Source organism: Canis lupus, chromosome 18 (assembly GCF_003254725.2).
Source record: "Canis lupus dingo isolate Sandy chromosome 18, ASM325472v2, whole genome shotgun sequence".
In the NCBI taxonomy this organism is placed as follows: Eukaryota; Metazoa; Chordata; class Mammalia; order Carnivora; family Canidae; genus Canis; species Canis lupus.
In genome coordinates this window covers 41404912-41432049 of record NC_064260.1, presented here as the reverse complement: position 1 = coordinate 41432049, position 27138 = coordinate 41404912, and the positions used below count along the sequence as shown (strand labels likewise).

The 27138-nt window shown below is 41.1% G+C and overlaps 2 protein-coding genes across 2 annotated transcripts; both read left to right on the top strand.

Annotated features, from left to right (window-relative positions):
* Positions 1-4300: 4300 nt before the first annotated feature.
* LOC112663583 (olfactory receptor 4X2-like) lies at positions 4301-5251 on the top strand. The gene has a single exon (XM_025452657.2). The coding sequence runs from the start codon at positions 4301-4303 to the stop codon at positions 5228-5230; it is 930 nt and encodes a 309-aa protein (XP_025308442.1). The 3' UTR covers positions 5231-5251.
* A 12462-nt stretch (positions 5252-17713) lies between these two features.
* On the top strand, positions 17714-18643 carry LOC112663101 (olfactory receptor 4X1). The gene has a single exon (XM_025451689.3). The coding sequence runs from the start codon at positions 17714-17716 to the stop codon at positions 18641-18643; it is 930 nt and encodes a 309-aa protein (XP_025307474.3).
* Positions 18644-27138: the final 8495 nt, after the last annotated feature.

Genomic DNA, 27138 nt, shown 5'->3' with positions numbered 1-27138 from the left:
TCAAGAAGTAGATAGTTCAGGATGGAAATGTTCTCTCTTGTTTCTCCATCCGTTATAGCTTTCATTGCCATCTATCTTATGTCCAAGATGGTGCTGCAGAGGAAGGCATAATGGCAGCATTCCTGACATCAGGAAAGAGAAAGGGGCAATATAAGCACATGTTCCCTTTCTTAAAGTTGCTTGGAGGCTGGGTAATGTAATTTTTATTCTAGGTGGGTATGTTCCCAGATAAAAACTCAGAGTTCTTAAAACTATAGAAGGAAGAAGGAGAAAACAAATGTTGGGAAACACCAGCCATCGCTGCTCCTGAATAAATCAGGCATAAAGCTTGAGCACAAATTCAAGTATTCTGACACCAGGATCAGATTTTCCCTCCTTTGTGGTTCCTCATCCCAGCTGTTTTCTTCTTTAAATTGAGACATAACTTATATTCACTGAAATGCTCAGCTCTTAAGTGTACAACTCAATGAGTTTTGACAAATTTATATAACTGTATAACCTAAGTCCCAACCAATATGTAGAATATTTCCCGTACCCCAGAATCTTCTCTCATGATCTCTTTCAGGCAATCTTCACTCCCCATAAGCAACTACTGATCTAATTTCTATCATCATGGAATTTAGCCCCTTCATAAACTCATAAAATGGAATCATAAAACATGTACTCTATTGTGTCTGACTTCTTTCACTCAACATAATGTTTTTAAATATTCACTGTGTTGTGGGTTACAATAGTTTGTTCTTTTTGTTTGGTGAATAGTAGTCCATTTATACATGTACCACAACAGAAGGAAATGTATTCTTCTGTTGGTGGACATTTGGTTTGATTTCAGTTTTTGGTTGTTATGAATAAAAGCTGCTATAAACATTCTTTGACATTCCCATTTAAAAAAAAACATAAACCAGTTGAGTCATTGATAGATATAATACTAATTCTGAATGAACCTGTACATCCTTTATAATGGTAGAGTTTCATTAGAACGGGAGAGGGGAAGGATTAACCCATAGCCAGTGGGCTAATCTTTACCAGGTGAGGAAATAAAACCAACCTCTTATATAACAAATGTAATTTAGGTGAACAAATAGTCTTATACCACAAACATTTTTAACAGATGTGTTTCTTATAATAAATATTCATAGACCCACATTAAGAAATTTATCTCCCTTAGATTTTTAAACTGAGCATTTCAATATAGAATATATTTTGGCTGATAGACTTTCACAGAAACTCAACTTCATGATGACCTGTTAGAGAATAAATACATGTTCTCTTCAAATTTTGGAGCGTTCACGTAATTATTTCTTATTAGAGCCCCATTCAGAGTAAGTACCCTGTGAACATTAGATGAATTTTTTTCTTCATTTCCTTGTAGGTAACATAAGTTACAGGAGGACCTGGATAATAAAAATAAGATTTTATTATCCAGCTCCTCCTTCCCATGAGGTTGTCTGCCTAATTAGGAAGGGTAAAGTATATGGATGGCTCTCGGGGAGCAATCTTCTCTCACTTGATCATGATGACCTCCCCCTTGGTATCTCTCAAGCAGTGTGAACTCAAGGCTGAACTGCCAGAATTCAGGAATACCTTGGAGGCAAGTCTACTTTACTCTTGTTTTAAATCAGCTGGTAATTGAGGCTCAATGGCCTAGTCTCAGCATTTTCGAGTCCTAGGCTCCAGGATGAACAGATCCTCCATCTGGAAACCCCTGTAAGATATAGGCTCTGTTTGGTAGCAGAGTCTTCATATTTTCTAATTGGCTAACTGAGGAACCTGCAAGAGCTGACTACTTAGGTGTTACTTAAATACAAAAGAAGGAACTGTGGTGAGAATACAAAAGAAGGAACTGTGGTGAGAATAGCAGAGCCACAGAAACACTAGGGTGAGTTTTGTTTTGCAAGCATGTGCTTCTTTGCATGTCATGATTATAATCTCACTAAAATTTTTTAAAAAAGATTTTATTTATTTATTTGACACACACACACACACACACACACACACAGAGCATAAGTATGGAGAGTGGCAGGCAGAGGGAGAGGGAAAAGTAGGTTCCCCACTGAGCAGTGAACCCAATGCAGGGCTCAATCCCAAGACCCTGGGATCATGATCTGAGCTAAAGGCAGATGCTGAGCCACCCAGGTGCCCCTAAAAATGGTTTTTTATTTAAATTCAATTATCCAACATATATTACCTCATGAGTTTCAGATGTATAGTTCAAATAATTTGTCAGTTGTGTATAACACCCAGGGCTCATCACATTCCATGTCCTCCTTAATGCCCATCACCCAATTACCTCATTCCCCCACCCACCTCCCTCCAGTTTGTTTCCTATAGTTAAGAGTCAATTCCACTTTGAAAGCAAGGGGAATGTTGCCATGAAACACAAGGCATTTTACAAAGTGCTCTCACATAGGTCTGGTCTTTACCTGAGACAGTGTTAGGTGCTCGGATTCAGAGATGGAGAAGCTATAGTTCTGGAGGATCTTTGTTTTTTCAATATCTACTGACTACCTACAGTGTACCAAATTCTGTGTTAAAAAGTCTAAACCCTCAATACTCATTGTTAATTCTGTTTTGTTTCTTTTTTAGTAATTTCTATCCCCAACATGAGGCTAGAACTCATAACCCCAAGATTAAGAGTTGCATGCTCTGCTGACTGAGCCAGCCAGGCAATCCCCTCCCATTGATTCTATTTACATACACTGAATGCTATTTCTTGGCAATGCTTCAGTTAGCACTGGGGATGGAGTGATGAGCAAGCTATAATCTCTGCCTCCAGGAAATTCACAATTTAGTGGGCAGATGGTCACAAAACAATTATAGTTTAGTGTGAAAAGTGCTATGGTTTGAAAATGTTCTGTGAGAAGAGGGCCGCTGACTATAAGGGCTTATGGATTTAGAAGATAGATTTCCTATCTGAGAAGAATTCAAGGCAGTATAGAGGATGGGAACTTAAGTTCTGGGATGGGCTGGGAGTGGGATCTACCTGTAAGGCAGGAGTATCTCCAAGCTACAGTTTGGACATTGAATCTCTGAGAGGTTAAAGAACTTTTTAGATATCACATAATCACCTGAAGAAACCTAATGTAAACCCAGGAGTCTGGACTCCTAGCAGTACTTCCTCTGATGAATGGCCTGTTGGTAAAATTCCCCAGCTGAGCTGAGAGTTTGGTCTCTCTCTAGTCTCTGCTGCCATCTTTGTCTCTGAAGGCATAAACTCTATCTATGATTCCCTTCTGGCTCATAGTGGTCCTTCATCAGCTGAGCCTGCCCCAGATGCTAGAGCAAGAAAGCTTTGTGGCATGAATGAATGTCATGAACCTCACTGTAGGAGGAGCTGTATTGATACACACAGACCTCAGTCACCTTGGTCCAGAATGGATGAGGACAGTGTGCAAACCAGTCAGTGCACAGTCTTGGTGATGACCCAAGGTGTTGGAAGGCTGGATGTGGAGAAGGTTGTGTCAGCATAAGTGGACAGTTGGGACAGAGGGTGTTTGTGCTTCTCTTGCCACTGGGGGGCATATGATAGGAGATATCAGTGAAGAGAAGAATTGTGTATGGATTGAACCAGACCCTTGGAATGGGATGAAATCACCAAGTGACCAAGCGTAGAAGGAGGGAATTAGGAGAAGCAAAAATAAGAACGAATGCTGAGTGTCAAGGGACCTCTTTTCTGAAGAGTCTGAAGAGTAAATGGAGAGGTAAGAATCATGTTCTGCAAACCAAGGATGGACAGGGAACAAAAGGAAGTGGGAGGGAGAGAAGCTGAAGGCAAAAGATAGCTAAAAGCATTCAGACGTCATAGGGAGACCTCTAACATGGAGACAGCAACACTATCCTTGCTGCCACCATCATCTGAGGGGGCATTTTTCTCCTAATAGGTGCCCCCTCCATGGGTCTACTCCCACCAGTCCAATCTTTACATACAAAATGATTTTGCTTTCCAGTTAACTAGCATTCCTGGTGAGTCCCCATTGTCTGCAGGATAAACCCCCAAATGCATAACAGTCCTTCTGGAACTGGTACTAGACTATGTTTCTAGTTTCATCTTTGCTCTTCTGCCCTTCACTCCAGCCACACGTGAGTGGATTTTCATGGGCTAGTATGCTCTTCTTCATTTTTGGAATGATCTTCCCCTTTTCTACACCAAACAAACTAACTTCTACTCATCTTTCAATACCCAGCTCACAAGCTTTTCAAGTTTGAGAGGGATTATTATATAATTCATGCACTTGATGAATAAATCTTTTGTATCATTTCAGATCGCCCCACCCAAATTACTGCCACCTGAGGCGCCTTCATGGGTAACACACACAATGTGACCGAATTCGTTTTTCTGGGACTTTCTTCCAATCAGGATGTACAGAAAGTTTTCTTTGTGCTGTTTCTGTTTTTGTACACAGCAGTTGTGCTGGGGAATCTCCTCATTGTGCTCATTGTCATGACCAGCAGAAGGCTTGGTTCCCCCATGTACTTCTTCCTCAGCTATCTATCCTTTGTGGAGATCTGCTACTCCTCTACAACAGCACCCAAACTCATCTCGGATTTGCTGGCTGAAAGGAAAGCAATTTCTTTGTGGGGCTGCATGACACAGCTTTTTTTCATGCACTTCTTCGGTGGCACTGAGATCCTCCTGCTCACTGTGATGGCCTATGACCGCTATGTGGCCATCTGTAGGCCCCTCAACTATACCGTTATGATGAACCGGCAGGTATGCGCTGTCCTGGTGGGAATGGCATGGGTGGGAGGCTTTGTACATTCCTTTGCCCAAATCCTTTTGATCTTCCGCTTGCCCTTCTGCGGTCCCAATGTGATTGACCACTATTTCTGTGACCTGCTTCCTGTGCTCAAACTTGCCTGCTCTGACACCTTCCTCATTGGTGTGCTGATTGTTGCCAATGGGGGGACCTTGTCTGTGATCAGCTTTGGGATCATCTTAGCCTCCTACGTGGTCATTTTGCTCCATTTGAGGACTCGAAGCTCTGAGGGGCGGAGCAAGGCCCTCTCCACCTGTGGGTCCCATATCACTGTGGTTACCTTATTCTTTGGGCCATGTATCTTCATCTATCTGAGGCCTTCTACCACCTTGTCTGCAGACAAGACAGTGGCTGTGTTCTACACAGTGATCACCCCACTCCTCAACCCTGTCATTTACTCCCTAAGAAATGCTGAAGTGAAGAAGGCCATGAAGAAGCTGTGGATCAGGACGATGAAGCTAGAAGAGAAATAGAGGCTGAGCTTGGTATTGATCCTTGGGTTTAGAGTGATACGGAGTCCAAATTGAAGGGGCAGAATGAGATGAAGGAAAGTTCATAGGGCTTGTTGTTTCTGGAGTAATTCTAACTATCTCATCTTCAAAAAGTGTATTATAATAACTTGTAAGATAATTCCTCTTATGAATGTACTGTAACTTGATTAGTAATTTTCTGTTAGATGTTGAGATTGTTTCTAATTTTTTATTGCTATAAATAACACTGTGGAAGTATTTTTAAAATATTTGTTTATATATTTGTGTGTGTGTGTGTGAGAGAGAGAGAGAGAGCCAGGGGAGGGGCAGAAGGAGAAGGAGAGAGAGAGAGAGAATCTCCAGCAGACTCTGCTCTGAGCATGGAGCTGGAGCAGGGCTGGATTCCACAACCCTGAGACTAGGACCTGAGCTGAAATCAAGAGTTGGATGCTTAACTGAGTTGGATCCATCCTGGTGCCTCACTGTGGAATCATTCTTGAACAGAATTCTGCAATTCTGTTAGACTCACTTGCTATAGTAAATTTACTGTGCTAAAAGGTACAGTGACTTTTGATGTATAGTGTTAAATTGATTTTTAAGAAAGATTGTAACACTTTCCTTGTGAAAGCACTCTTGACGAATTGAACACTGTTCTTAAACATTTTCTTGATGGGAAACAAGATTTTATATAGTTTCAAAATATATCCCTCCACAAGATACTTATTCATTGCAAAAGAAAAAATGTAACTCTACAGTAGAGAAAACCAGAAGACAGCTCCTCAAATGATTACCCAAATAAATATCATCGGTTCTGAGACTGGGGAGGCACATTACTGTGGAATATCACTACTGTGGTGTCCTACCCAAAGTACTTATCATGTGAGTCTAACCCATGATAAAATATCAGGCAAATCCCAATTGAAAAACATTCTGCAAAATTAATAGCTTGCCTTCTTCAAAAGTATGAAAAAGAGATTGAAGAATTTCTCTAGATTCCAGATGCAGATATAGATAGTTGAAGGTAACCTGTGATACTTGACTGGATTCTGTACTAGATGAAGGTCATTAGTGAGCATGAGCTGTGTAGATGAGATGCTAGAATTGTATCAGAGTTACTTGCTGATTCTGATTATTGTAGTATTGTTTATGTCAGAGAATATCTTCTGATTGGGGAAATGGGGATTGTTATATCAACTTTGAAACATTTCAGAAAAAATTCTGTTTGCTTACCTATCTATTGAGAGAATGAATGATAAAATGTGGCAAAATATTAATTTTGGGGAATTTGAATTATAACTACACAAGAATTCTTTGTATTATTACTGCAACTTTTTTTGTAAATCAGGAATTATTTAAAATATAAAATAAAAATATTTTGCAAGTTATATAGCTTATTGTTTAGTTTACTCTGTGTGTGTGTGTGTGTGTGTGTGTGTGTATAGGGATAATTTAGTTAGCTTTGAGTCTTCTTTACAAAGTTTTCAGTGTTCAAGGCTTTACATTTCTATGTGGTAAAATCAACCAGTTCTTTCTTTTGGCTTCTTCCATTGTTTCTGTGTTTAGATGATTATACAGAATTAGTTGAATTTATCTTTTCTTTTATAATGACTTTAGTTTTTAACTTAGTTTTGTGCGAGGGTAATATATTCATAAGGGTTAGAAAAATCAACAAAATAATGTGGTGCATAAGTAACATATTTCCTTCCATTCCTTTCTTCATTCTTCCTTTCCCCTGCCACAACCCCACTGGAAAAAGACTTATATTCCTATGTTTCTTTTGAAGTTTCTTTAAGCAAATTCATGTATAATATGTATTCTTATTTCTTATTTTACCTTTTACATGAACAATAAGATATTATATAAGTGGATCTGAAACTTGCTGTATTTACTTAACAATATATCTTGGACATTTTTCTATATTAGCACACAGAAATCCAGGTGCTTCTGTGCAGAAAGAAGTTTCTTAATTTGGTGTAATCCCACTTGTTTATTTTTGCTTTTGTTGCTTGTGCTTTTGGTGTCATTTCAAAAAAAAATTTGTTGCCAAGACCAATGTCAAAGACCTTTCTCCTATGTTTTCTTCCAGGAGTTTTATGGTTTCAGGTCTTACATTTAAGTCTTTAATCTATTTTGAGTTAATTTTTGTCAATAGTGTAAGATGGGGGTCCAGTTTTGTCCTCCTGCGTGTGATTATCCAGTTGTCCCATCACTGGTTTTTTTTTTAAGATTTTATTTATTTATTCATGAGAGACACAGACAGAGAAAGAGAGAGGCAGAGACAGGCAGAGGGAGAAGCAGGCTCCATGCAGGGAGCCTGACTTGGGACTCGATCCTGGGTCTCCAGGATCACGCCCTGGGCTGAAGGTGGTGCTAGACCACTGAGCCACCTGGGCTGCCCTGTCCCATCACTGTTTACTGAACAAACTATCCCTTCTCCATTGTGTATTCTTGGCACTATTATCAAATATCAGTTGATTGTGTATGCAAAAATTTATTTCTGGGTTCTCTATTCTGTTCTACTGGTCTATGTGTCTGTTTTTATGCTAGTACCATATTGTTTTGAAAACTATATTTTAGTAATATAGTTTATTTTATTATTAAGATTTTATTTATTTGAGAGAGAAAGGGAGAGAGAAGAGAGAGAAAGAGAGAGAGAGAGAGAGAGAGAGAGAGAGAATGAATAAGTGGTAAAGGGAGAGGGAGAAACAGACTCCCTGTGAGCAGGGATCCCAATACCAGGCTCAATCTCTGAGATCATGACCTGAGCCAAAGCAGGTGCTTAGTGACTGAGCCACCCAGGTGCCCCTTTGTAATATGGTTTAAAATTAGGAGGTGTGACATGTTCATATTTGTTCTTTCTCAGGATGCTTTAGTCATTTGTAGTCTCTTGTGGTTCCATATGAGATTTAGGATTTTTTTTCTATTTCTGTGAAAAATGCCACTGAAATTTTAACGGAGATATCCTTGAATCTATGGATGGCTTTGTGTAGTGGGGACATTTTGCAATATTAATTCTTTTTTGTCCATGAATATGGAATATTTTTCCATTTATTTGAGTCTTCTCCAGTTTCTTTCTAAAGTCTTATAGTTTTCAGTGTACAGATTTTTCACTTCCTTGGTTAGATTTATTCCTAAGTACCTTATTGTTTTTATGCTATTATGAATAGAATTTATTTCTTTGTTAGACCATTCTTAATGTATTGTCACACAGCTGACTTCTGTATGTTGATTTCATGTTCTTAATTAATTTGTTGATGCGTTCTTACAGTTTTTTTAATGGAGTCTTTAGGGGTTTCTATGTATAAGATCATGTAATCTGCAAACAGGGACAATTTACTTCTTTCTTTTGAATTCTGATGCCTGTTATTTCTTTTTCTTGCCTATGTGCTCTGGCTAGGACTTCCAGTACTATGTTAACTAGGAGTGGTGAAGAATGAGCATCCTTTTCTTTTTCCTGATCTTAGAGGAAAAGCTTTTAGCTTTTCACCATTGAGTATGAGATTAGCTGTGGGCTTATCATATAACTGTGTACTACAGTTATGTGGTTAACATACCACCATATTGCAGTATTAGAGTATTCAGAATTTGACCATATCCTTATCATTACCAGTGTGGTGTACATTTTCATGTTTTCACATTACTAATTAGCATGCTTTCATTTCAGCTTGAAGAACTCCTTTTAGAATTTCTTCTAAGTCCAGTATAGTGGTGATGAACTCTACCAGCTTCTGTCTGTTTGGGAAGGTCTGTATTTTGCCTTCATTTCAAAGGATTACTTCTGTATAAAGTATTTTTGGTTGGCAGTTTTTTCCCTTTATCACTTTGAATATACTATTCTACTCCCCTAGCTTGGAAGGTCTCTGCTGAGAGCCAGTGATAGCCTTGGAGGTTTCTTGGGTGAGAGGATTTTTTTTTCTCTTGCTGCTTTTAAAATTCTGTCTTTGCTCTTAAACAGTTGCATTATAATAGTTTTCAAGAAGATAATTTTGTATTGAAATTTTGGGTGACCTATTAGCTTCATGAACTTGATGTCCAAATATCTCCCCAGATTTGGAAAATCTGCAGCCATTATTTCTTTAAATAAGCTTTCTTCCCCCTTTCCCTCTCTTCTCCTTCTGGGACTGCAGTAGTTCTAGACTGTTTCTTTTAATGATATCCTATTGTTCTCACAAGCTTTCTTTTTTTTTTTTTAAGATTTTATTTATTTATTCATGGGAGAGAGAGAGAGAGAGAGAGAGAGAGAGAGAGAGAAGTAGGCTCCAGGCAGGGAACCCAAGGTGGGACTCGATCCCGGGTCTCCAGGATCACACCTCAGGCTGAAGGTGGCGCTAAACCGCAGAGCCACCGGGGCTGCCCACTTTCTTTTTTTTTTTTTAAATACATTTATTTTTTATTGGTGTTCAATTTGCCAACGTATAGAATAACACCCAGTGCTCATCCTGTCAAGTGCCCACCTCAGTGCCCATCACCCAGTCACCCCCACCCCCCGCCCACCTCCCCTTCCACCACCCCTAGTTCATTTCCCAGAGTTAGGAGTCTTTCATGTTCTGTCTTCCTTTCTGATATTTCCCACACATTTCTTCTCCTTTTGCCTTTATTCTCTTTCACTATTTTTTATATTCCCCAAATGAATGAGACCATATAATGTTTGTCCTTCTCCGATTGACTTATTTCACTCAGCATAATACCCTCCAGTTCCATCCACGTTGAAGCAAATGGTGGGTACTTGTCGTTTCTGATGGCTGAGTAATATTCCATTGTATACATAGACCACATCTTCTTTATCCATTCATCTTTCGATGGACACCGAGGCTCCTTCCACAGTTTGGCTATTGTGGACATTGCTGCTAGAAACATCGGGGTGCAGGTGTCCTGGCATTTCATTGCATCTGTATCTTGGGGGTAAATCCCCAGCGGTGCAATTGCTGAGTCATAGGGCAGATCTATTTTTATCTCTTTGAGGAACCTCCACACAGTTTTCCAGAGTGGCTGCACCAGTTCACATTCCCACCAACAGTCTCACAAGCTTTCTACACCTTTTTATTCATTTTTTCTGTGTTCTCCTTTGACTGGATAAATTCAAAAGTCTTGTCTTCTACTCCTAGATTCTTTCTTCTGATTCATCATTTCTGATGCCAATGTTCTCTGTTGAATTATTTTTCTTTTCATTCACTGTAGTTCATGGCTGCTGAGTTTCTATTTGGTTAGCTTGACTGTGGTAATCATTTCACAATATATACATATATCAGACCATCATGTTATATGCCTTGAATACCTACAATTTTTTTCTTGTCAACCATACTTCAATAAAACTGTAAAAAGTAAAATAATCCAAATGTTAGTTATTTTTACTACCTTTCTAAGCAAATAGTGTGTGTGTGTGTGTGTGTGTGTGTGTGTGTGTGTGTACATGTGCATAAGCATATGTGGCTGTGTGGCAGGGAGGTGTGATAAAAGGCAAAGAAGTGTTCTTTCTCTCTACATCCTTTAGGCCAGCAGAAATGCATGTATGGATCACTATTTGTGTTTCTCCATGCCATTTGTCCAGCCTTTGCTGCTCTTAGAAGTCCTTCCCAGCTGTTAATGATACTGAGAATTTTCAACAATATTTTCTCCTCCAGAGTTTTCTTAGTGAGAAGTGGAGAAAGGCTGAGCCTACTACCATAGCCAATGTCATTTAGTATGAAACTAATAAATTAGGAAGTTATTGATGTATATGCAGAAGGAATTAACATAGGTTTCTTAAAGTAGTGATAATTTCTGGAACTTTAAGAAATGGGGCAGCCTGGGTGGCTCAGTGGTTTAGCGCCGCCTTCAGCTCAGGGCCTGGGCCTGGTCCTGGAGACCTGAGATTGAGGCCCACGTCGGGCTCCCTGCATGGAGCCTGCTTCTCCCTCTGTCTGTGTCTCTGCCTCTCTCTGTGTCTCTCGTGAATAAATGAATAAAATCTTAAAAAAAAAAGTTTGATTTTTGCAGTGTTTCAGATGGATTATGGTTAGGAGGAAGAGATCGAATATATACCATAGATTCACAATTTGTTTGCCTCAAGATATAGAACTTTGATGAAGCAGGATTACTACACAGAGCAGAAGAAAATGGGGGGCATTTTCTATGTTGGTTTCCCACTGGTCTCTTTGTTTCCTAATGGGGGACGTATTTGGGCAGGAAATGTTACACTTAGGCATCTAACCCAGGTGGACGGTTTATTAGTTGGATAGGTTTAAACCATCCTCCTAATCTTTCTGAGTCTCGGTTACTGAATCTGTTGAATGGGAATAGTGGCTACTATAGTAGAGTGGTACTTTGACTATCTGTGAGATGTTAGAAAGGTTGAAAGACACAGTTCTGCCCAACACAAGTGTGATGTATTGTTTCTAGGAGACTGTGCCTAGCAATTTGGGAGCTCTAGTCTTCCTGAAACCCTTGCACATGAAAACCACGTGCTGACAATTTGTGGGAAAACACTTAGAACTTTAAGAATGAGCAGCTGAAAGAGTCAGGAAGGGTCAGATTAGCAATGCTACCAGTACATGAGATATCTCTGCACAATACTTTTTCCTTTCTGGCTATTTTCCCACATTTATGGTGAATAATATGAACAAGGTGATCTGGAAGACTTTTCCAGGTCTAGTATTCTCTGGTCAGGTGACAGCAAATAGATGGGTCTTGCTTTTTTATTGAGTCCGAAACCCTGCGTCCTTTGATGGGATCATTTAGCCCATTCACATTCAGAGTAACTATCGAAAGATATGAAGTTAGTGTCCTCGTAATACCTATTCAGTCCCTGTTTTTGTGGATTATTTCTTTGGGCTTCCTCTTTCTTTTACAGGGTCTCCATTAATATTTCTTGCAGAGCTGGTTTGGTGATCAGGTGATGTGTTGGAGTATGTGTGTGAAGTGGTCCAGGTCCACTGGGTTCAAGTCTCCCTGGAACTCACTGGCATCATTGGTCTAATGAGGGGTGAAGTCAGAATAGAACACCAGGAACCTCTTAAGGAAGCATGTGGTGGGGACAGAGGGATGTGATACTGAGCTCCTCTCTGCCACTTGCTTGAGAATGCAGAGGGAAACCTCTAGGAGCCAGGATAAGAGGGGGTTAATCATGCGGGACAAGTGGAAGTACCAACCTCATAATTGGATTAATTAGAGCTATGTTCCTTAACCTCTGAAGGAAGCAATTGGGAAGTTGACTTTTGCTCTTCTCAGAAACTCCCCAGACAGGAGATGCTAAAAAGTTCAGGGAATTTAATTCTCTGATCGAAGTCTACATCTCTTACACCTTAAATGCTCTCAGTTTCACAGTCCAGCAAATATTTTCCTCAAACCTGCTGGATGTTAGAGTAGACTGGCTCTGTTCCATTCCCCTGTGACTTTCTTAGTGAGAAAGTTATGAAGTGCTGGAGGCACATGGAGGTGGTGGCATTGATGGCACCTGGTGAGTCCACAGGAGAAGACCAGAATCTAGTGGCACCTTTATGTGTGGAACAGATTCTGAGGCAGTTCATTCACTGAGCCCTTACCAGGGGTGGGCAGACCCTCAGGCAGAGTATTTCACACACACATTGGCACATTTCTGGTGTTACTCTGGCTTCCACACACATCCGTGTATGGGGAGACTTTCTTAGATTTACTTACTCTTTCAGCTGATGGGGCAGACCTTAGACATTATCCTGTTGAAGTCTTTCCTGCCTACTTAAATCACAGGGCCAGAAAGTAACTCTGTAGCTTGGCTGAGAGCAGTTGTATTGGTGATTCTCACCAGAGCTGCTAGTAACATGGCCAGTGCAGAGCCATTTTCAAAGCTAGTTTTTAATTAACTACTGACTCATGCATTTTTGAGAAATTCTTTTGAAAAATTGAAGGGGCCTAAGATATTCTAACATCTGGCCTTCTCTTGTAGAAATGTAGGCATTAGTCTCATTTGAGCCTGGATGGAGATTAGGCTATACAGAAGCATACATTTTGCTGAGGACCTCCTGAATCCAGATTTCCAAGTTTTAGATCAATGAACGCTAACATACTCCTTTTTTAAATTATTTTTTTAAAGATTTTATTTATTTGAGAGAGAGAGAGAGAGACAGAGAGAGACAGAGAGCACAAGAATGGGGAGGGAGAAGATGATTCCCCACTGAGTAGGGAAGCCCAATGTGGGACTTGATCTCAGGACCCTGAGATCATGACCTGAGCTGAAGGCAATTAACTGACTGAGCCACCAAGGTACCCTAACACAGACCTTTTATTTCTCTTATCAGTTTATCTGTAGAGGTTGTTAGTGAAGCAAATACATTTTCCTGGAGTGACTAATGGAAGTGAGTCAGTCTTCTGACTACAAAAGATTCAGAAGATAAAATTAAGAATCAAGGCAACAAACAATATTCAAGGTGGGTTCATTCACTTAATCTCTATGGAGGCATGTTTTGGAATTATTTTCAAAAAGAGACCTTATTATTATTATTTTTTATACTATATATCCCTACATTTCCTTTAGCCTCTGTGCTGTTTACAAGACACTCACAGTGATACCTTGTTTTTGAAATAGTAGCAGATGGAGGATTCAGGTATCAAATAAAAAACTCATATTAACATCTGAGTTCCCAGCTCTGAGGAAGATGTGACAATGGCAATAAGAGACACTTCAAAAATTTTTGAAGCTTACACTATCACGTTGGAGAGATGTGACAGGGGCATGTGAAACTGCTAGAGAACAATACAACCCTTGATGGCAAAGTGCTGGAGCCAAGATCTCAAGTCACCAAGGCATGTCTGGCATGCACAGGCTTCTTGCCCTGGCAGCCCAGTTTGGCCCACTCCAGAAACACCCTCTCCTGACCTGGGAGAGGCTCAGGCTATCTGCATGGAAATTACACCTATAACATTAGGATAGTGGAGAACTGAGCCAGCCCACATTATTGTTCATTTTCTTGCTGGCAAATATTTTGATATTTTGCTCTTCAGCTCTGCTTTTCCTGTGCTACAAACAAGAATCTCCTATCTCTGTGACTCCCACTCCTGTTCTGGAAGCCAGCTGTGCGTGGGCAGCAGGGGAGGAGCCGGTGGAGGAGAGAAGAGTGAAGCAGGTGTTGGGCCTGAAGCCCTGGAGCCTGGTCTAGTCCAGCCTCTGTCTGACCAGCCATGTGGTTCTGGGCTCAGATTCCCCCTTCTGTGGGAGGGGGAATTCCTGAGCTTCTTTCCAATTCTAGCAGCTTGTGATGGCGCTGTGAGGGAACTGGCAGGAGAAGCCCTGCGCGACTCCTCTGGTGAGAGACATCACTGGAGGAAAAGTGCAAGAAGAGGATGCTGGAAAAGGCGGGTCAGAGCAGTATTATTTGTCAGAATCCACAGAATGAGGAGTTCCACGTCAGGAAAGGTGTAGTGAGAAATCATACGGTAGGGCAGTTTGTTGTGAAGATTTGAAAAATGTACACAGAGGTTGTTTATTTGGGCCACTGTGTTTAGACTTCTCTAAGTGCATCCCTGTTTAGGTTTTCTTCACCACAAAACCTGGAAGTGTGCAGTTACTTGCTGTTTGAGAGGAACACATACTTACCTTTTGAGTCTCATCCTTGGACCTGCCAGTTAAAGAGTCAGAATTAATGTCCCCAAGGTGACATGTCACTGCACTGTTGGTGGTTTACCACTCTGATGATCTCTTTGTGAAATTACCTCTCAAATGTTTTCCATTTCCTTTTTTTTTTTTTTTAAAGATTAGATTCATTCATAAGAGACACACAGAGAGAGGCAGAGACATAGGCAGAGGAGAAGCAGGCTCCCTGTGGGGAGCCTGATGTGGGACTCGATCCTAGGACCCCGGGATCACAACCTGAGCCAGAGGCAGATGCTCAACTGCTGAGCCACCCAGTTGCCCCATATTTTCCATGTTTACTCAGAGTTTTGAAAATGTTAATTTCCTTTTCATCCATTGTAAAGACTTAAAAACTTTAACATTTAAGAGCAAAGTTTGATGGTTACACTGTATATGCATCTTGCTCTGTTACCTTCAATAACTTTGGAAAGAAAAACACTGCTATTTTTTTGAAAATCTGAAATCTAAAGTTGTGCTTACCAATCATCTGTGAGGAACTCTCTGATACTTGAAATCAAAAGCAATGATGGAAACACACAGCATGTACCTTCAAATCTAATTTCACAGAGATTATTTGCCTAGTAATAGAGCCATCTTTGCCACCGGGGTGAAACATGCCCATCTATGATTTCTGCTCTGTGCATAAACATCTGAGGGTGAAATATTGGCCAATGGAGGGTGGGTCAGGTGGGACATGGAAGAGACTGTGGGAGGTCAGGGAAGGGCCCAACTGTGAGAGAATAGTCTTATGCTGATTTTGTAGATAAGGAAACAGGCTCAGAGAGGTTGAGTCACTTGCCCAAGGCCACACAGCTGATGTTTGAACTGAGGTATGTGTTTTCCAAAATGTAAATGCTTCCACCATCCCTCTTGCTCCTGGAGAGTGACTTACGGTGATTGCCTAACAACGGTGTCATATCTGTCTTGCCTTACCCCATAATGTGGAGTGGGTTTTCTACAGTAAGTGTCAGAGTTTCTCCAACTCAGTTATTCCAAATCCTCTGAAACTCACCAGGCTCCCTAATAGGCAGAAGACAGAAGCTAACGTGGGTGGGAAACAAAGTTGTCAAGTTTCAACCATTGTGCTTGGAGGTGGGTATGGAGATGGAGGAATGTGAATCATTTGAATCTGATTAATTAATGAATAGTGGTGAAACAGCAGAACATACAAATTTACTACCTAAACCATTTTTAAGGGGCAGTTCCGTGGTATTCAGGTGCACCCATGGCCACCTTCAATCCGAGAACTTTCATTGGCCGGAACTGAAGCTCTGCATCCATTAACTCCACATCCGTGGCTCCACTGTTCTCCCTTCTGCGTCTATGAACTTACCACCCTAGGGACCTCATATAAATGGACTCACGCAGTATTTCCTGTTTTGTGGCGGGCTAGCATGTTGCTGAGCATATTCAGTCCCGTTTCATTTTGGAGCCCACTGTTTGTAGGCCTGTTGTAAGGTGCTTAACTCAGAACCCAGAATGCTGCAAGACCACACAAACAAAGGTGGGTGTCAGGACTGCCTAGTGAAGTAGGAGCCTCTACTTTGTCCCCAGCACACACTGTACTAACAGTGTCTAGCAGAGTTAAAGCATCCTCAATTCTGATACTCTTATCAATTTTAATCTTACACAGTTATAATTTGCTTAGAAACTTGTAAGGTCATTCAGTTCTCAACACAGCACCATGGAAAGACATGATTTTTGTTTGCCTGATAAAAATGACAGGCTTGCAGGGATTTTTGGATTTGTTCAGTGTCACACAGCTGGTAGGCAGGTCCAGGTCCTCTGACTCCAAACTCAGGGTTCTTGTCACCAGGTCACAGTGCCACGGCTGCTCTCCCCCCGTGGAGGGCTGGCCTATATTGCAAGCTGGCTGTCAAGTGTGGGAATATCCACTATGGGGTCCTTTGTGTTTGTTGGCAAGGCTTATCTCACTCTGGGGAGGCTGTGATTATGGATCCTCTGTGCCTGGTCACCCTCTTCAGTGTTCAGAGACCTCTGCAGTGCCTGTTGGGGTCTCTCTAGCCTGACTTTGCTTCAAGAGGCCATCCTGCACCCACCTCAGCCTCTTTCCCTTCTTAGACCTTCTATGTTCTGAGGCCCCCAGTTAGCATGCTGGGACATCTGGGGAACAGTAGGCTGTTAGGAAGGGGGACTTATGTGATTTTTGAATCGTTCCTTAGACATTGGCCAGGTCTGTCTAATCAGATGTTGTTTAGACATTGAGGCAATCAGCAAGTGACTCACATCTCCCTTTTCCATCTCTCCCTTCCTTTATGGACAGTGGTCAGAATTGATAACTGTCCTTTGCTATTCCCGCTTTTTAAAAATGTCTGCTAGGGAGCCTAGTTGGTTTATAGGTTAGGTTGCAAGATGAATGAGACTGAGAAGGTCTAGCATTCACTGTAGGACATTCGTTCTGCATGAAGGTGTAAGACAAGACTGATCTGAAATCTAAATTATACAACCAGGCCCATTTCAGGAGCTTAAGGTATGATGGAAACGTCTGAGTCTTGAAGGATTCAGAGCACCGTTCAGGTATGAGCTATGAGGCCCTGACATAGTAACTGGATCTCTGAGGCTCAATGTTCTTATGTTGAAAATATCCTGTCATTTCTTTGTGAGTATTCATTACCTACTGCAGGTGCCTGCATTAGAGAACACACTTACTACATTATTACAAACTCAATCCTATTTTAGGAATGAAACCAGACATTTGATGATTATTGTTTTGTCCACTTGTTTCAAGGAGAACATGTTTTGGAGAAGCCCAAGGCTGAGAGGGGACTCAAGAGGGAAAGGATGACAATTGTCTTCCATGGCCTAGAGGGATGTGTCTACTTATTGAAGGAGAGCTCTTCAAGTTCTTGGTTCCAGTCCATTCAGCTCCTGCGCTTTAGAACATGGCGACTCCAAGCAATGTGACTGAAATCATTCTATTGGGATTTTCCCCCAACAGGGAGGTGCAGAAGACTGTTTCTGTGCTGTTTCTCCTCATGTACATGGCCATTGTGCTGGGTAACGGCCTTATTGTGGTGATGGTGATGGCCAGCAAAGGGCTCACCTCCCCCATGTATTTCTTCCTCAGCTTCCTGTCCTTTGTGGAGATCTGTTACTGCTCTGTCACAGCTCCCAAGCTCATCCTTGACTCTTTTATTGAAAGGCAAACCATTTCCCTCAAGGGCTGCATCACACAGATATTTTTCCTCCATTTCTTTGGTGGTACTGAGATCTTTCTCCTGACAGTGATGGCCTATGACCGCTATGTGGCCATCTGCAAGCCCCTGCACTATACCGTCATCATGAACCGGCGTGTGTGTGGCCTCCTGGTGGGTGCAGCATGGAGTGGGGGCTTGCTGCATTCTGTTGGGCAGACATTCCTCATTTTCCAGCTGCCCTTCTGTGGCCTCAAGGTCCTTGACCACTACTTCTGTGATGTCCATCCTGTATTGAAGCTGGCCTGCTCAGACACCTTCCTCATTGGTGTGCTGATCATCGCCAATGGTGGCTCCATTTCAGTGGTCAGCTTCATGGGGCTGCTTGCTTCCTACGTGGTCATCCTGTACTCCCTGAGGACACAGACCTCAGAAGGTCGGCGCAAGGCTCTGTCCACCTGCGCCTCTCACATTGCAGTTGTGAGTCTGTTCTTCATACCCTGTTCCTTTGTCTACATGAGGCCCTGTGTCACCCTCTCTGCAGACAAGATAGTTGCTGTGTTTTACACAGTGGTCACACCTCTCTTAAACCCCATCATTTACTCCTTCAGGAATGCTGACATGAAAAATGCCATGAGAAGACTGATGGGGAGGACAGTGATCTGGGGAAATAGATGATTTAATTAGGAGAAATAGGAGGAGTGAGGGATGGGAAGTTGGGGCAGTGACATCTCACTCTGTGTCTACCTTTAATTGACAGGCTAGCATTGGGCCTTTTACCTTTAAATTTCAGTTTCTTCACCTTTGCGAGATTGGACAGGATTGAGGGAGCCTCTCGAATGAGGTCTAGGGGTCTTCTGATGCTGCATTTCCACATTTGACAGTGACCTTGAGGCAGCTTGGCTGGTTTTGAGAAAATGAACTCTTCCAGAAAACTAGGGTCTTTCTGGGAAAAATGAAGAGGTTGGTGGAAGAGGAAGGTTGCCTTGGGGATCAGTTGTTTGGTTTGGAAGTGCCTGAAACTTTGAATTTGGGGAGGAAGAAGGGAAGGAGAGAAGTAGAAGTCACCAAAATGCTTGGAAATTCTATTAATTTGATATACCAAAAATTTGCCTAGTGGGTTCTGGGCTGACCAGTTGACCTAGAAGCTTTCTGTCCACAGAGCAGAAGGCATTCTGACTCTTGCCAGCAGATTCAGATCAGTTCACATTAGCATTAGAGTCACGTTTTCAAAGAATCAAATGGAACATTGGGAGATTTTAAGTGACTTGAAAGCAGTAAACAACGATACCTACTTGTAGGCCTGAGTTTTATTTTTTGCAGATTATTAAAAATTTGGTGTCTAATAATCTCTTCTGTTCACATATGCCTGTCCTTCCTTATCTCTTGTTTTTCCTCCTTGTGCCTTTAGCTGTTTGGCCCATCAGTTTTCTCAGTCTTCAGCCTCCTGACTCCTTGTGCTTCTTGGCCATTCCCACAATCCACCTCTCTACTCTGCTCTCCTATACCAACGTATTACCTTGTCATTCTTCATCCATGAGCCCCCCACTCCTTCCCAGTCTTCATAGAGGGTACTGCCTGTTGATGAATGTTTTAACTGCCCTTGAATCTTCCGTTTGTCATATGATGTTTTAGTCATCTTTTTTGAGTCCTACACCCAAGGTCATGGTAATGTGCCCCTAAGTTGTAACCAAACACTGACCCTCATTCACAGCACAAGATTATCCCCCATATATACTTCCAGATTAATCACTTGGAAGTAATTCTCTTATTTTATCTTTCTTTTACCCTCAAAAATCTTCAGTGACTCCTCGTTGCTTTCTGTATCAACCACTGAACTCCTGCTTCACATGCAATACCCTCAAGGCATGGCCCTCTCTTAATGTTCTTATGTGTTTTTGAAGACACTTTTATTGACCTCACTGTGTCTTGAACATTGACTTGTGACTTCCATGTAAAATAGGTTTCTTATCTCTTCCTGTTAACATCTTACCTACCTTCCAATGCCCATCTGAAATGCTGCTACCTTTAGGAAGCTTCCATAATGATCCTATTCAGATATGTCCTTTTCCTGTGTTTTGAATTCCCACAGCACTCAAGGTCCTTTAAAGCCTTTGCTATGTGTATATCAGTGCTTATTCCCCTCTCATCCCCAACTGTCACTCTCTTGAGAATGTGGCCTGGATTGTACTTATCTTTATATCTTGCTTTAAGTGACATATAGTAAAGCTCAATAAACCTTTGGGCAATTGAATTTCTGGAAGTCATTAGTGTTTCAGGTGTAAAAGTGGTTGTGATATCTCTCTTTTCATCTCAATTATCTAATTGAGATAGCAATGTCATATCACTGAAGACAATCAGTCTTGATATCATTTCTGAGAATAATATTTATAAATAAACAAGGGACTGGTGAGGTGGGTATGAGTCTCCAGTTGAATAGAAGAAGCTGAATCTTAGGGAGATCTCTATTTTGATCAAAGTCACACAACCTGAGTTCAAACCCAGGTCTGCCTGATTTCTAAGCCTTTGTTCTTTGTGTGCATCCCTCTGCTTCTCTTTAGAGATCATAAATGCATATAAGTCTCTGAATTCCAAATCAGCAGGCTGATAATCTCCTTATTGTCAGGTATTTTCTTCTGGAATCACTTCAAAGTAAATAAAAACTGTTTTTAAAAAGTATGGACCTTGAGAGCTTGTTTGGAGGTTCTAGCAGGGGAGCGCAGCTACTCGTATACCCTTGACCGAAGAACGGTCCTCCTCTATCGGGGATGGTCGTCCTCTTCGACCGAGCGCGCAGCTTCGGGAGGAGAAGGACAAACATTATATGTTCTCATTCATTTGGGGAATATAAATAATAGTGAAAGGGAAAACAAGGGAAGGGAGAAGAAATGTGTGGGAAATATCAGAAAGGGAGACAGAACGTAAAGACTGCTAACTCTGGGAAACGAACTAGGGGTGGTAGAAGGGGAGGAGGGCGGGGGGTGGGAGTGAATGGGTGACGGGCACTGGGGGTTATTCTGTATGTTAGTAAATTGAACACCAATAAAAAAAAAAAAAAAAAAAAAAAAAAAAAAAAGTATGTAGCAGGGATCCCTGGGTGGCGCAGCGGTTTGGCGCCTGCCTTTGGCCCAGGGCGCGATCCCGGATACCCGGGATCGAATCCCATGTCGGGTTCCCGGTGCATGGAGCCTGCTTCTCCCTCTGCCTGTGTCTCTGCCTCCTCTCTCTCTCTCTGTGACTATCATAAATAAATAAAAATTTGAAAAAAAAAAAATAAAAAAATAAAAACTATGTAGCATAGCAGGCACTCCTATGGTGGCTCAGGCAGTTAAGCGTCTTGGCTCAAGTCATGATCTCAGGGTCCTGGGATGGAGCCCCACATAAGCCTCCCCATTCAGCGGGGAGAGAGAGAGAAAGTAGTGTGTGTGTGTGTGAGAGAGAGACAGAGAGAGAGAGAGAGAGAGAGAGAGAATGCAAGTGAGCAGGAGAAGGGCAGAGGGAGGGGATAGAATCTTAGGCAGGCTCCATGCCCAACACAGAGTCCAATGCAGGGCATGACCTGAGCTGTAATCAAGACTCAGATGCTTAACTGTGTGGACCACCCAGGTGCCCTATTACCTCTGATTTTTGAATGTTAGCACAACCTTGCTTTCCTGACATAAACCCCATTTGGTCATGATCTATTATCTCTTATATGCATTCCTGCATTTGATTTAAATGTTTTATTGAGGATTTTTGCATCTATGTTTATGAGTGATGTTTGCCTGTGATTTTCTTTTCTTTTTTTTTTTTTTAAATATTTTCTTGTCAGGTTTTGGTGGTAGAGTTATGCTGGTCTCATAAATAACTTGAGAAATTTTCTCTTTTATTTTTAAAAATATTTGTATAAATTTGGTGTTATTTCTCTTTTAAGTGATGAAACCAATGAATTCATCTTGGCTTGGAATTTTTCCAGTGTGTGTGTTTGTAAACTGTGAATTAAATTTATTTAAAGATATAGGGCTATTCAGATTTTCTGTCTCATTTTGGGTGAGTTATGTAAGTTGTATTTTTTTAAAGGAATTTACACTTTTAACTTAAGTTGTAGAATTTGATGACCTGAGGTCAACAGATGACATTAGTATTAAAACTTAAGGTTATTAATAATGTTCTCTAACTAGCCTTTATTTTCTAAACATCTGTAGTACTAATCTTTTTCTTCCTCAAATTAAAAATTTGGGCTTTTTCTGCTTTTGTCTATTTTTTTTTAATTCAACAGCCATATTCAGGATATCGTAGTTTTCTTGTTATGTACAGAATCATTGCCTGGCTTGTACAAAAAATTTCTTCTGTTTTTGATTTCTACGTGATTAGTATCTGTTATCTTTCTTCTTTCTTTCCTTCTCTTTCTATTCAAATTTACTCTTATTTCCTTTAGCTCTCAAAGTATAGACATACTTCACAGATTTTATACCTTTCTTCCTTTTTAATATAAGACTTTATAAAGTTTCTTGAAACAATGCTTTAGCTGTCCCCATAATTTACATTATCATTCAGTTAATATGTATTCTTATTTTAAAAATGATTTCTGGTGGATTATTAACACGTGCATAATTTATTTTCCAAATAGTTGTTTTCTTTCCTTGGTATCTTCTTGTTGCTGATTTCTAGTTTAACTCCATTGTGAATTATGTCATTCTTTTTACATTTATTAAACTTGTTTTATGACCTGACATAAGGCCTATCTTGGTGAATGTACCATGTATGCTTGAAAGAATACATAGTTTTAGGCTGTCATGCTCAACAGATATGAGGTTAAGGTGGTTCATATATTTTTCACTTCTGTTTTTACTGATTTTTTTTTAAAGATTTTTTTATTTATCTATTCATGAGAGACACACAGAGAGAGAGGGCAGAGGCACAGGCAGGGGAGAAGCAGGCTCCATGCAGGGAGCCCGATGTGGGACTCGATCCTGGATCTCCAGGATCACACCCTGGGCTGAAGGCGGCGCTAAACCACTGAGCCACCTGGGCTGCCCTGTTTTTACTGATTTTTAAAATCAAATCCTAATCTCACTTGCTGGTGGGTGGTGGTGGTGTTAACATCTCCAACTATTATTGTGGAATTATATACTGATTTCTTTAAGCCCAAAAAAGAAAACACTGCCAATGAAAGAATGGCATGCCAGAGATGTTAAGCCACTTGTTAAAAGTTATATATCCTCCAGGTAGCAAAGTCAGTCTTTGGACAAGGCAATTTGACTCCTTAGTTCATGTTTCTAAGCACCCTATTATATTGCTCCTTGTCTGTCTTACTTTCCTCACAGGGTGGAAATACTTTTCAAAATGCTATGTTAAGATAAGTCAAGAGTCAAAGGGCTAGTTTAGTTCAAACTTGTCTCTGATACTTAAAAAAACAACAATAAAAAGTATATCAGTTCCTATTTAATACCAGCTATTTATATTTATATATAGTATATATTATTTTTAATACTTCAAAGAGATGACACAAAACCATGTCTTGTATATATTAACTGCTTAAAAACTATTGTTGAACAAATGAGTTTGGGATGATTCAGGATAGAAGTCCAGTCAGGATAAAAACAGTGGTTCCTTTGGCCTCTAAAGTTTGAACCAGTAAGTTAGTGTGACAAGGGGAATGGCTGTCTCCATGGTCCACTACTCTAATTGGGATGCAATGCCCCTGGGGTCTCATTAGTAGGCCTCAAAGTACTCCTCCTAACCATGAATGTGCTATGACTCCAAAGAAGAGGAACTCAGGTCTGGCAATGGCTCTGGCTGAGGTGATTTCATATGAGCTTCCCTTAACCTTCTGTGTTTAAACTTTACTGCCGCCTTTCACATCTCTGGCCAGACTTCTTGACTTCTAGTTCTCCAGTGAAGAGGGAGGTGCTCACTAAGGTCAGTTCTCATAGAGTCTTGGTGTTTTGGGTCTCTGACTGGAGTAAATCTGAACTGACCAAGGATCCTGATAGAAGAAAGATGTCCTCATTGGCTTTGCTCTCTCTGTTTTGTTCTCAATGTCTGGTTAATAGTCCTGTTGCATAGTGTCCGAGTATTTTTCAGGTTCCTGCCTTCAAATGCATGATGTGCGAGGTAACCTTTTTTTCTTTTCAGATTCTTGTGGTATCTCTGGAATTTTCCATCAGCCATTTTCTTGTTCACCATTTAGCTGCTGAGGACATACTTTCCCTGGGTGATCAGACGCTCCTACTTCCCTAGTTAGGAGTGTTGGATGGTGACAAAGAAGGTAGCTTTGAAGCCAGGTACCCCCAATTGCATAGCTGGCTCTGACTCTTACTAGTGCAAGAACATGGTCAAGTCACACATTCACTCTAATTTTCCTCATTTGAAAAAATAGGAACAATCACAGTGGTTTCTCAGAGTGAGGTTGTATTGATTAAGAGGGAGAATGCTTTTCTTTTCTTTCTTTTTCTTTCTTTCTTTCTTTCTTTCTTTCTTTCTTTCTTTCTTTCTTTCTTCTTCCTTCCTTCCTTCCTTCCTTCCTTCCTTCCTTCCTTCCTTCCTTTCTTTCTTTCTTCTTTCTTCTTTCTTCCTTTTTCTTTCTTCTAATTTATTTATTATTTAAGAAAGAGTGAGTGAGCACACAGAGGCAGAGGGAGAGGAGGTGGGAGAGGGAGAGGGACAGGGAGAAGGAGAGGGAGATGGAGATGCCAGCTCCTTGCTGAGTGGGAAGTCCAACATGGGGCTTGATCTCAACCCCAAGATCATGACCTGAGTTGAAGGCAGATGCTTAGCAACTGAGACACTCAGGTGCCCCGAGATGTTGCCTTTAAAGTGCTCGTATAAGGCCTGGCATTCAGCCCTATTTAATAGATGTAAACATGTGTTTACTGATATGCTTATTATTCCCTCTCCTTGTGGAAGTTCAAGCTCAGAGAGCGACTCACACAAATCTTCCTTAGAGGCTTGCCATACAAATGCCCCGACCATGGCAGGGGGCTGCTCACGGCATAGGAGAGTGGAGGAGTCAGAGTTCACAAAGCTGGCCGGCTCCTCCAGCCTTTCACAAGGCTCTCCAGGTATGTGGTCTCTAATGCCACTTAACTTTTTGGAAATTAGAGCAATTCCAGGGTGTATTTCACTGAGGTGCAACTTGCCACCAGTTTCCCAAAGTCCAGGCCCGGCTGGCAGGGTGTTCTTCCCTGTAAACGAATCCTCTGCTACCTGAAGCTTCAAGGACTTTCCAAAGACTTACTTACATTTTAATGTTTTAAAGTAGGAATGTTTCTAGATTGTGCTACAAAATCCCTTCCTCTTTCAAGACTGACGATGAATCAGAAAACTAGTAAGGGATCCCGTTCAGTGTAAGGTATGGCAAACATGTAAGTGGACCTTTAACCCCCACCCATCCCCAGGCAAAGCAGGAATTAGTGATGATAGAAAGCTACTTACTTGCTTTCTAGTTGTTGTTGTTGTTTTAAGATTTCATTTATCTATTTTGAGAGAGGGAGGGAGAAAGCATGAGCAGACACGAGCAGGGGGATGGACAGGGGCAGAGGGAATGAGAAAATCTCAAGCAGGACTCCGTACTGAGTGGCACGCCTGAGGCAGGACTTGATCATGACCTCAAGATCATGATCATGACCTGAGCCGAAATCAAGAGTCAGATACCCACCAACTGAGTCACCCAGGTACCACTAGGTTTTTTTTTATTTAAACTAATCAAATATTGATTATTTTTATTTGTAAAATTAATTTTTTTAGTGTATTTCTATTTTTCCAGCTTAGAATCAGAGCACTTAATCCAACTGTTTTATGTATAGGTGGGAAACACAAAGTAGAGGGAGGGAGTTGTTTGAGGTCACTCAGGCATGAGGGACAAAGTTGGGACTGAAATTGAGGCCTCTTGGTTTCCAGACCAGTGAGTTTTCCATGGTGGTACGCTACCTCCTTTGGGCAATGGTAGGTCCACTGTGAGTCTCTGAAGTTCGTCAGTAGTAGGAGGCTAGGGAAAGAAGGAGAGTGCAGTGCACAAGCATAGCGGGAGGGGGTGGGAAGAGAGCACTGCAGGAGGGAGCACTCTCTGCCAAAAAGATCTGCAGTCTCCCAGGCTGCACAGTCATTCCCGTGGGCACTTGTTGGTGACCTCTCAAGTCACTAAACACTAATTTTTTGAGCTCTCTCCTCCTCATCTCTAAAGTGAGTGTATTATAATAGCTATCTTAAAGGGTTGTGCTGAGTGTGAACTGGGACAATGTGTGAAGCTCATGGAGTGGGTCTGGCCTGCAGCAGCTCTGCCATGGTGACAGGGACATGAAAGCAGGAGGGGGGAGTCCTCTGTGGGCCTGATTCACATCTTTACCAACTTTGAGGTGCAAGGGTGTATTGATGGTTTAAGAATGGCATGAGGAATTCTGCAAGCATGAGAAGAGAAGAACAGAAATGAATCCGTGGAGGAGAGGATGCAGGTGTTTGAAGATGTTTAGGTTGCACAAGAGTAGATGGGGTCTGGAGTTAGTGACCATCTGAGGAGCAAGTGACTTTGTCTTTATGCTACATGAGGTTTCTATCCGGACCCTAAATTTTAAGGAAAGTTGTCTAGAGTTTTATAAACAAAGGTCATTTAGTATAGTACAAATAGGGAGTAACACCAAAGCTTATAACTAGAGAAATGGTCAAATAAATTGTGGTTTTTAAATAATGCACCATACAAAGATCCTTTGAAGAGTATCATTCTGGGGAGATGCTTTAATAACGTGTTAAGGGAAAAAATGCCAAATATAGAATTATGTGTACTTTTCATTCAAATTTGTAGAAAATATTTGCATAGTTGAAACAATAAAAAATTCATTGTAATATTAATGAGTTCATTGTATTTTTCTACTTTCCAAAGTATCTGTAATGAGTATAACTTCAGGCAAATTACTTTATCTTTCTGAGCCTCACTTTCCTTATTTGTAAAATGGGGCTAAGAATAGTAAATACGGTAGAATGTTTTGAGGATTAAATAGTATAAGCCATGTATGATTTTATGATTTTATGATACAAATTATGCAAGCGAAACACAGATGGTGATGATTTTCTCTGGGAGAAATCGCTTTCTATTTCAGAATAGACTCACTTGCATGGAAGGGAAGGGGGGATGAATCTTGCCATGGATCACCCAAGCATGTTGTTTGCCCTTTAACCTTGGAGGGGTTGGCTTTAAC

What these genes read in the sequence shown, in the direction of transcription:
- LOC112663583 (XM_025452657.2), top strand. Translation starts at nt 4,301, where the DNA reads ATGGGTAACACACACAATGTGACCGAATTCGTTTTTCTGGGACTTTCT.
- LOC112663101 (XM_025451689.3), top strand. Translation starts at nt 17,714, where the DNA reads ATGGCGACTCCAAGCAATGTGACTGAAATCATTCTATTGGGATTTTCC.